At 33.6% G+C, this 10,519-nt stretch overlaps 2 protein-coding genes across 2 annotated transcripts; both read left to right on the top strand.

Moving 5' to 3' along the window:
- The first annotated feature begins 3,351 nt into the window (after window positions 1-3,351).
- On the top strand, window positions 3,352-4,678 carry LOC127155464 (myeloid-associated differentiation marker-like protein 2). The gene has a single exon (XM_051097668.1). It carries the CDS (start codon window positions 3,380-3,382, stop codon window positions 4,244-4,246), a length of 867 nt encoding a protein of 288 aa, XP_050953625.1. The 5' UTR covers window positions 3,352-3,379; the 3' UTR covers window positions 4,247-4,678.
- A 1,973-nt stretch (window positions 4,679-6,651) lies between these two features.
- On the top strand, window positions 6,652-7,710 carry LOC127155470 (myeloid-associated differentiation marker-like protein 2). Its single transcript, XM_051097675.1, has one exon. It carries the CDS (start codon window positions 6,652-6,654, stop codon window positions 7,504-7,506), a length of 855 nt encoding a protein of 284 aa, XP_050953632.1. The 3' UTR covers window positions 7,507-7,710.
- Window positions 7,711-10,519: the final 2,809 nt, after the last annotated feature.

Here is a 10,519-nt window from a genome sequence, read left to right as displayed (position 1 = left end):
GTGTTCACCTTTAATTATAGACCAGCCATACAAAATAAGTAATAGGTGACACACTACCCAGTTTACAATGATTCACTAAAACATCTATAGTGCATATAATCAAGAAAAGTATAATGTAAATGGGCTTACAAAGGTCAGATACAAAGATGCAGTTCATCAGCAGTTCATCCTAGTAATTTAATCCAGCATAGATGATATATGATTATGCATGATCATGCATGGCTAATGAGTCATGAGGATGACAGGAAAGCCACTCCACTCTTGAATAACTGATTAATATGTTAAAGGGATAGTTCACTCAAAAATGAACATTTTGTCATCATATTCATCGTTGAAGAATATGGGTAGCTAAAGAACTGTTGGTGGCCACTGACTTTCCATAGCAGGGGAAAAATACTATGGAAGTCAATGGATACCAGCAACTGTTTAGTTGCCAACATTCTTCAAAATCTTCTTTTATGTTCAGAAGAAAAAAAACTCATACAGGTTTGGAACAACATGAGGGTTAGTAAATGATGACAGAAGCCTGTCAAGAACGCGTCATGAAAATATTGTACAAATTCACTGATCTCTTTAGCTGCAAATATATGAAGCTGCTGTTATTCAGTACATTCACTAGGGGGCAAATTTGTGGCTGCAACAGATAGATCGGTCTGAGTGGAATTTAAACAGTGCACATGGCCACACTTACATTAGCATGAACAATCTCATGCTGTTAGATTATCACAGGCACATTTAAATAAAGTAAGAGAACATAAATTAGTATCTACATATTATTCAAAGATGTTCTTTTAGCTAATACTCAGTTGCATTGAGAAAAATGTGCTCAGTTGCAAACTAAAGGTCATTTCTAGCTTGAATTCTTTCTTTTTTTACACCACAATATGACTTTTAAATAAATAACAAAGAGCATATGATCAAATCATCAACAAATAATCAACGGCTGTGAAACATTTGACTATCATTTTCCTCCATTATATTGCCATTCAACTGTCTCTTTCAAAGTTAACCCAGCTTCAAATAAAGATCTTCAGAACTAATTCCTTGGTTGTATTCAGTGATTTTCACTTCACAGAAAGCATTTAACCTGACTAAATCTGACTTGGTTTAGCCTGGAATCATAAATGACACCATTGCATTCTCTATAACCTCTTTATGAATTTAAAATTCACAACTGATGAACTTTGCAACATCAACACTGTCTCTAAACTGAACTGAACAAACACTGAACTTAACTTTATAGTTAAAGCTGAATTTTATTCATAATTGCAGTCATTTTGTAATTGATGAACTTTGCAAAATGACATTGTTGCTGATCTAAATTCAGCTGAATAATGACAATTATTTTCTGTAGAGCTGCTTTATAGCCAAAATTGAATTTGTTCCATAATTGAACTTTGCAACATATTGAACTGAACTGAATCAATATACAACTAAATTGAGCTGAATAATGTCAATTATTTTTTTGTAGAGCTGCTTTAGCTGAAATTGAAGTTTGCAACATCGACAGTTATCAAACTGAATTGAATCAATATAGAATTAAATTGGGCTTAATAATGACACTATTGTTCACAGTACTGCTGCTGTGGCTGAAATGAATTTGTTTCATAACTGATGAAATTTGCAACATTGCCATTGTTATAGAACTCAACTGAATCAATACAGAATTAAATTGACACTATTGTATTTATATATTATATATATTATATATATTTTCTTATAGCAAAATTGAATTATTGAACATTTCATAACCAATATTAAACTGAATTGAATCATTATAGAACTAAATTGAGCTAAATGTATGAAAGTCCTTTCATAATTATTTGAATGAACTGAATCAGCTTCAAACTAATCAGAGTTGAATAATGAGCTGCATTATAGAATTAAATTCATTTCATAATTGACACTGAAATTAACTGAAACTAAACTGACTAAATACCTAAACTGAGATGAATAAGGACACTTTTCTTCTGTAGAGATGCTTTATAGCTAATTATTGAATGCTTCAATTGAACTTTATTTATTGAATGTTTCATAACTGATGAACCATGCAACAGTGACAGTTATGAAACTGAATTAAATCAACATTATTCAACGTATCGCTTTCTGTAGAACTACTTTATTGAATTGAATTTGTTTGTAATTGATAAACTTTGCAAACTGACATTGTTGCTCAAATAAATTACTCTGAATAATGTCAATTATTTTCTGTAGAGCTGCTTTACAGCTGAAACTGAATTTGTTTTGTAACTTAACTTTGCAACATCTACATCTACATAATGACACTTGTTCTCCATAGTGCTGCTGTATTGCAGAACTTAATTTTGCTTTATACAATTTAATAATTAATGAACTTTGCAACTTTGACAGCTTCTGAACTGAACTGAAACAATATAGAACTAATAGAGTTGAATAATGACACTTGCCTTCTGTAGAGCTGCTTTATAGCTGAAGTGAATTACTAAATGTTTCATAACTGATGAACTATGCAAATCTGACAGTTATTGACCCGACCTAAATCAACATTTAATTAAATTGAGCTAAATGACAGTATTGCTTTCTGTAGAGCTGCTTTATTGAATTGAATTTGTTTTGTAATTGATAAACTTTGCAAATTGACATTGTTGCTCAACCAAATTGAGCTGAATAACTTATTGAGCTGAAATAAATCAATACAGAATTAAATTAGACTTAATAATAACGCGTTCTCTGTAGTGCACCTGTATTGCAGAACTGAATTTGATCCGTAACAGGCAAACTTTGCAACACTGACAGTTACTGAACTGAGTCAGTATAGAACTAAACTGAGCTAAATGTATGAAACCAAAGTCATTTCATCATTATTAGACTGAACTGAATCAGCTTTGAACTGGACCGAGTTGACAATGACACTATTGTTTTCTGAGCTTAGAATTATTTGGAATTTGCAACTTTGACAGCGATTGAACTGAAACAATATAGAACTAAATTGAGTTGAATAATGACACTTGCCTTCTGTAGAGCTGCTTTATAGCAGAATTGAATTACTGAATGTTTCATAACTGATGAACTACGGAAATCTGACAGTTATTGAACTGAATTAAATCAACATTTAATTAAACTGAGCTGAATAAAGACAGTATTGTCTTCTGTAGAGCTGCTGTGCAGCTGAATTGAACTTATTTCATAATTGATGAACTTTGTATAAAGCAACCTAAATAAATGTGTATCAGTTCCCCACTGATAATCACTATGCCGAGGGGAGTGCTGTAGTGTGACATTTGCAATGTCTTTTGCATGATCTGGCACGTCATGCGTTTTTATCTTCTTCCAACAGCAGCTCGTTTCCATAACGCCTTCAGACCACTTGAAGAGCCACTCCACGCTTGCTATTTTCAAAATGGAAAAGCCCAAATTCTCTCTTTCCACCCTGACAAGCACTCGCAGCGCCCTGCACATGGCGCAGATCGTGATATGTGTGGTGACGTTTGCAGTGAGCTACGTCTGGGGTCACCCGCTTCACACCTACTGGATCTACTGCATGGTGGTGTGGGGTTTGTGTCCCATCATCTCGCTGGTCGTCACCATAGTGGAGATGTTCCTCATCCACAAGCTGATCCTGGTGTTCTGCATGGACTGGGACGACTTCACGACCGGCATGGCCATGATGGCGTCGCTCTGCACGTTCTCCTGCACGGTGATGTTCGCCAACTTCTACATCTGCCGGAAATGCATCTGGGGCTGGACGGTCACAATCCTTTCTGTGGTGTGTTGCGCGCTTTACTGCGTGGAGACGTTCAGGGACAAATGCGATGCGACGCGCTCCGCGACGTACGTGGCTGCGCTTCCAGGCTTCATTAAGATTCTCGAGGCCTTCGTTGCCTGCATCATCCTTATTTCCCTGATCGGTTACAGGGGTAACCCGCCTCTGCTGTGGTGTATCGTGGCTTACGCGGTTCCTTTGCCTCTAACCCTCCTGACCATTATCACCAACATCTTGACCAAGATAAAGAAATGTCTGCCCTTCAGCATTGATCGTTTGACTATGATTTTCCTGATCATATCAGTTCTGCTTTACATCACTGCCGCCATCCTCTGGCCCACCTACAGCTTCAAAGGAAACCCACGGCCCAAAGACTGTCCGGGAAACAGCTGTATATGGAGCATCCAGTTTGTTGTGACCTTCATGACCTATGTTAACCTTGGCCTGTACGTCACTGACCTGATCTTGACCTGCTTGGGTATCTGTGGATTCAAACGCTCTTAACAGTATCACTACTGTACAATCTTCAATTAAAAATAAAAGAGTGATGTCATAGAAGAACCATTTTGGTTCCTTAAAGAACCCTTCATGGACCAGTTAAAAGAACCATGTTTTTATTTACACTCTTGAAAATAAAGATTCCAAAAAGCGGGTTTTGCTGCAGTGGCATTGAAAAAAACATGTTTGGCTTCTTAAAGAACCTTAAAGAACCTTTCTGTGTTTCTTAAAATAACCATTTTTTGTTTTTTAATAACCTAAAGAACATTTTTTCCACTATACAGAAGCTTTTGTGCAATGGAACGCTTTAATAGATGATAAAGGTTCTTCGTGGAACCATCAGAATCTCTTTAGTTTAAAGACTGCATTTCATTTGTACTGTCATTCTTGTTTCTGTAGTTATTGGAAATGTTTATGTATTTTCTATTTCACTTTCATAAAAAGCTTGATTGTTCAAAATAAATGATTTTATTTAACATCTGTGTTATTTTTTATTAAATATATAAAATTACGTGAAAATTATACGAAAATTAACATTTGTATTTGTTAATGTATAATAATACACTTAACATATACACTACCTGTCAAAAGTTTTTGAACAGTAAGATTTTTAATGTTTTTTAAAAAAGTTTCTTCTGCTCACCAAGCCTGCATTTATTTAATCCAAAGTACAGCAAAAACAGTAAAAATTAAAAAAAGAAAAATATTTTTACTATTTAAAATAACTGTTTTCAATTTGAATACATTTTAAAATGTAATTTATTCATGTGATTTTTAAGCTGATTTTTTAGAAACATTACACCAGTCACATGATCCTTCAGAAATCATTCTAATATTCTGATTTGCTGCTCAAAAAAACATATTATTATGTTAAAAACAGCTGAGTAGATTTTTTTCAGGTTTCTTTGATTGAACAGCATTTATCTGAAATAGAAATCATTTGTAACATTATAAATGTCTTTATCATCACTTTTGATCCATTTAAAGCATCCTTGCTAAATGAAAGTATTTATTTCTCTATATAAAAATGTTCTATAAAAATAAAGATTTTTATTACAACTAAACATCGATCTTTGGATCTTTCTATTCATCAAAGAATCCTGAAAAAATGCTTTAACTGATTTAAATATTGATAATAATAATAAATGTTTCTTGAACAGCAAACCAGCCTATTAGAATCATTTCTGAAGGATCATGTGACACTGAGGACTGAAGTAATGATGCTGAAAATGTAGATTTGATCACAGGAATAAATTACATTTTAAAATATATTCACATAGTAAACAGTTATTTTAAATAGTAAAAATATTTTGTACTAATAATGTATATTGTACTAATTTTGCTGTACTTTGGTTTGGATCAAATAAATGCAGGCTTGGTGAGCAGAAGAGACTACTTTAAAAAAACTACTTTTTACTGTTCAAAAACTTTTTACTGGTAGTGTATAATATCATACTGATAGTATTATAACTAATATGATGCATTAAATCGATCAAAAGTGACAGTAAAGAAATTTCTTATGTTACAATATATTTCTATTTTAAATAAATTCTTTTGCACTTCCTATTCTTTATTATTGACAATAATCAGAAATGTTTCTTGAGCAGCAAATCACCATATGTGACCCTAGACCACAAAACCAGTCTTAAGTCGCTGGAGTATATTTGTAGCAATAGCCAAAAATACATGTATGGGTCAAAAAGATAGATTTTTCTTTTATGCCAAAAATCATTAAGTAAAGATCATGAAGATATTTTGTAAATTTCCTACTGCAAATATATCAAAACTTAATTTTTGATTAGTAATATGCATTGCAAATAAATTCATTTGGAAAACTTTAAAGGCAATTTTCTCAATATTTTGATTTTTTTTTGCACCCTCAGATTCCATATACTGAAATAGTTGTATCTCAGCCAAATATTGTTCTATCCTACCATACATTGATGGAAAGCTTATTTATTCAGCTTTCAAATGATGTATAAAGCTCAATTTCGAAAAATTGACACTTATGACTGGTTTTGTGATCCAGGGTCACATATTAGAATACTTTCTGAAGGATCATGCTGAAAATTCAGCTTTGCGTCCAAGAAACTAATTGAATTTTAAATTATATTCAAATAGAAAACAGTTGTTTTAAATTGTAATAATTTGTCACAATATTACAGCTCTCACTGTATTTTTTTGATCAAACAAATGCAGCCTTAGTGAGCAGAAGAGACTTTTTAGACTAACATTTTGTTACTGTCAGAGAGGTTACAATGCATTTGTCACACATAGTGTATTTATCAAACACACTAAAAGTTTATAGTGTGTGTAAAGATTTCATCAGCATTGTAAATGTAAATCATGCAGTGTAGAGTTACAGTCCGTTGCAGCACAGCTCACACTTCTCTAGCATCAGACGAAGAACAATGTTGTTCGGACTGAGCCTCTCTCAAACTTTCCGCATCCTCGAGATGGTGTTCTGTGCATTAGCGCTGATCATCCCGATGTTTCGAGGCCCCATGTCCAGTCCGTACGGGATCTGGTGTGAGTTTGTATGGGTATTCGGACTTATTGTAGCTGTGGTGATCTTTGTAATCGAGAAGTGCCTGGTGGATAAACTAATAGAGCTCCTTGTGCTGAAGCACACTTGGAATGATCTCTCCTGTGGATTGAGCCTCCTGTCATCCCTCATGCTGTTGTCTGCATGTCTCATCTACTGCACCGTGTTTGTGTGCGCAACATGCATCGCAGACATGATCTGCGCCATCGCCTCCATCCTGGCGTTCGTTGCGTACGTAGTCGACGCCGTGATGTTAAAACTCAAATGTCCTGCGGGTTACCTGTCCAGCATGCGAGGCATCCTGCGCTTCAGCCAAGCGTTTGTAGCCTGCCTCATTTTTACCGCGGTCTACAGCTACTTCAAAGGAGTGGAAAACCAGTTCCGGCCTTTAGGTTTGATCTGGTGTATTCTGGTCTACGTGGTGTGTTTTCTTCCAACCGTGCTGGTGATACCGTCACACCTGCAGAAGTGCGTGGATCTGCTGCGATGGTTCGACCTCAATAAGTTGGAGCTGGTGCTTGATGTTGTTGCTGTCGCTCTATACATCTCTGCTGCCATCCTCTGGCCTGCGTATGGCTATAAAAACTATAAAAGAGACTCCAAAACCCACGATTATCGCTTTCATGACCTTAACTTGGTCACAGTCTTGACGTATGTGAACTTGGGGCTTTACCTCGCAGACCTCATTTGGACTTTGATTGTACTTTGTAAAAAAAGGTAGGCATGTTGTAGAGTCTGGGCTTTTTGGTTTTTCATAAAGTGTTTTTTCAGACTAGTGAAAAGAAAACGTCCAAAAGACACTGTCAAGTGTTCCTTTTGTAGCACTTTATCTATTTGTGTCAACAGATTTCAATTACAATACATATTTTTAAAGGCCGTTTTCCCAAAATGAGCTTCTTCTTCTACACTAAGCCATAAATCTCTACTTCAGTAACACTTACACACACCTAACTTTACAGTTTTATTCCTGTCTATGTCTATATCCTGTCTAGAATTATTGAGTGACAAAATGAGGTACTCAAAATTCACTCTGTGAACATTTGTCTCTAATATGTCAAAAATAAAGCAAGAATTTTGAAACTGACTTTATCCAGTGTTTAGATTTTTGTACTACAAATGTATGCAAATTAGAGCATATTTCATTAAATAATGCCTCATTATCATATTTAAACCTAACATTTTAGAAACCTTGTAATCAAAAAATGTTTGCAATTATCAGTGTAATCAATCAACTGGGTAAGTAATGGGATAACTAGTTAGTTACCTAATTAGTTAATTTTTTGACCCTATTCACCTGCACTGTCTGGCGTATATTTTCAATTCACAATGGCTAAATTTGACAAACACCATTTGTTTTGCATCTTTGCATACTACTATGGGTAGTTTAACATTTTTGTCGTAAAACAAGTGTCGATTATCAAATGTTTAAACATCTTACCTCACAACTCTCACCGTTAAAAACTGAAACGTAGGATTTCTCGGCAGCGGAAGTCGTCGTAGTTGGGTTAACTTCGAGAGCAGTGAATGGGAGAGTACCACAAATATATATTTCCATTTCCATTTGCTCAAACAAGATAGTGTTTTCAGGACTTTCAAAAATGGAAAAAAAAAGTGAGACTGATTGGTCGGAAGAGAGAACGATCGCAAATTTACCATCTCACCCATAGACACTGCATTATAAACACCCTCGCGTTAGCGTTAACTAGTTTATAATAGCTTTGTAATGTAAAGGTAATAAAATACAAAGTATAATGTTATAAATGCGCATACATTTAAAAAAAATCAAAATATAAAAAAGTTTCGAGCATTTACGATGCTGATGACCGTTGAAACGCGTCATCAATCTTGTGAAGAGTTCGTAAAGCCCCGCCCACTTTGATTTGATTGGCTAACTCAAACATTTTGATATTGATGAGCACGAACAAATGTAACTTTAAAACATACTTATTTCATGAAATATATATTGCATGCTCATTCCTTGAAAAAAATATATAATCATAAATTAATATTTTAATAATAGAATACTGCTTCCTGAGATTAGTATTATGCATTGCTAAAAAACTACATTTGGACAACTTTAAAGGCAATTTTCTTAATATTTAGATTTTTTTTCACCTTTAGATTCCAGTCTTTCAAATAGTTGTAATCTCAATTTAAAATACAAAGTATAGTGTTATAAATGCGCATACATTAAAAAAAAATCAAAATATAAAAAAGTTTCGAGCATTTACGATGCTGATGACCGTTGAAACGCGTCATCAATCTTGTGAAGAGTCAGTAAAGCCCCGCCTACTTTGATTTGATTGGCTAACTCAAACATTTTGACATTGATGAGCGCGAACAAACGTAACTTCAAAACATACTTATTTCATGAAATATATATTTCATGCTCATTCCTTGAAAAAAAAAATATAATCATAAATTAATATTTTAATAATAGAATACTGCTTCCTGAGATTAGTATTATGCATTACTAAAAAACTACATTTGGAGAACTTTAAAGGCAGTTTTCTTAATATTTAGATTTTTTTTGCACCTTCAGATTCCAGTTTTTCAAATAGTTGTAATCTCAATTTAAAATACAAAGTATAGTGCTATAAATGCGCATACATAAAAAAAAATCAAAATATAAAAAAGTTTCGAGCATTTACGATGCTGATGACCGTTGAAACGCGTCATCAATCTTGTGAAGAGTCCGTAAAGCCCCGCCTACTTTGATTTGATTGGCTAACTCAAACATTTTGACATTAATGAGGGCGAACAAATGTAACTTCAAATTATACTTATTTCATGAAATATATATTTCATGCTCATTCCTTGAAAAAAATATATAATCATAAATTAATATTTTAATAATAGAATACTGCTTCCTGAGATTAGTACTATGCATTGCTAAAAAACTACATTTGGACAACTTTAAAGGCAATTTTCTTAATATTTAGATTTTTTTGCACCTTTAGATTCCAGTTTTTCAAATAGTTGTAATCTCAATTTAAAATACAAAGTATAGTGTTATAAATGCGCATACATTAAAAAAAAAAAAATCAAAATATAAAAAAGTTTGGAGCGTTTACGATGCTGATGACCGTTGAAACGCGTCATCAATCTTGTGAAGAGTTCGTAAAGCCCCGCCCACTTTGATTTGATTGGCTAACTCAAACATTTTGACATTGATGAGCGTGAACAAAGGTAACTTCAAAACATACTTATTTCATGAAATATATATTTCATGCTCATTCCTTGAAAAAAAAATATAATCATAAATTAATATTTTAATAATAGAATTCTGCTTCCTGAGATTAGTATTATGCATTACTAAAAAACTACATTTGGAGAACTTTAAAGGCAGTTTTCTTAATATTTAGATTTTTTTTGCACCTTCAGATTCCAGTTTTTCAAATAGTTGTAATCTCAATTTAAAATACAAAGTATAGTGTTATAAATGCGCATACATAAAAAAAAAAAAAATCAAAATATAAAAAAGTTTCGAGCATTTACGATGCTGATGACCGTTGAAACGCGTCATCAATCTTGTGAAGAGTCCGTAAAGCCCCGCCTACTTTGATTTGATTGGCTAACTCAAACATTTTGACATTGATGAACGCGAACAAATGTAACTTCAAAACATACTTATTTCATGAAATATATATTTCATGCTCATTCCTTGAAAAAAAAATATAATCATAAATTAATATTTTAATAATAGAATACTGCTTCCTGAGATTGACAGACGG

Source organism: Labeo rohita, chromosome 24 (genome assembly GCF_022985175.1).
Source record: "Labeo rohita strain BAU-BD-2019 chromosome 24, IGBB_LRoh.1.0, whole genome shotgun sequence".
Classification (NCBI taxonomy): domain Eukaryota; kingdom Metazoa; phylum Chordata; class Actinopteri; order Cypriniformes; family Cyprinidae; genus Labeo; species Labeo rohita.
Note: the sequence above shows the minus strand (reverse complement) of the source record. Positions and strands in the feature narration are given on the sequence as shown.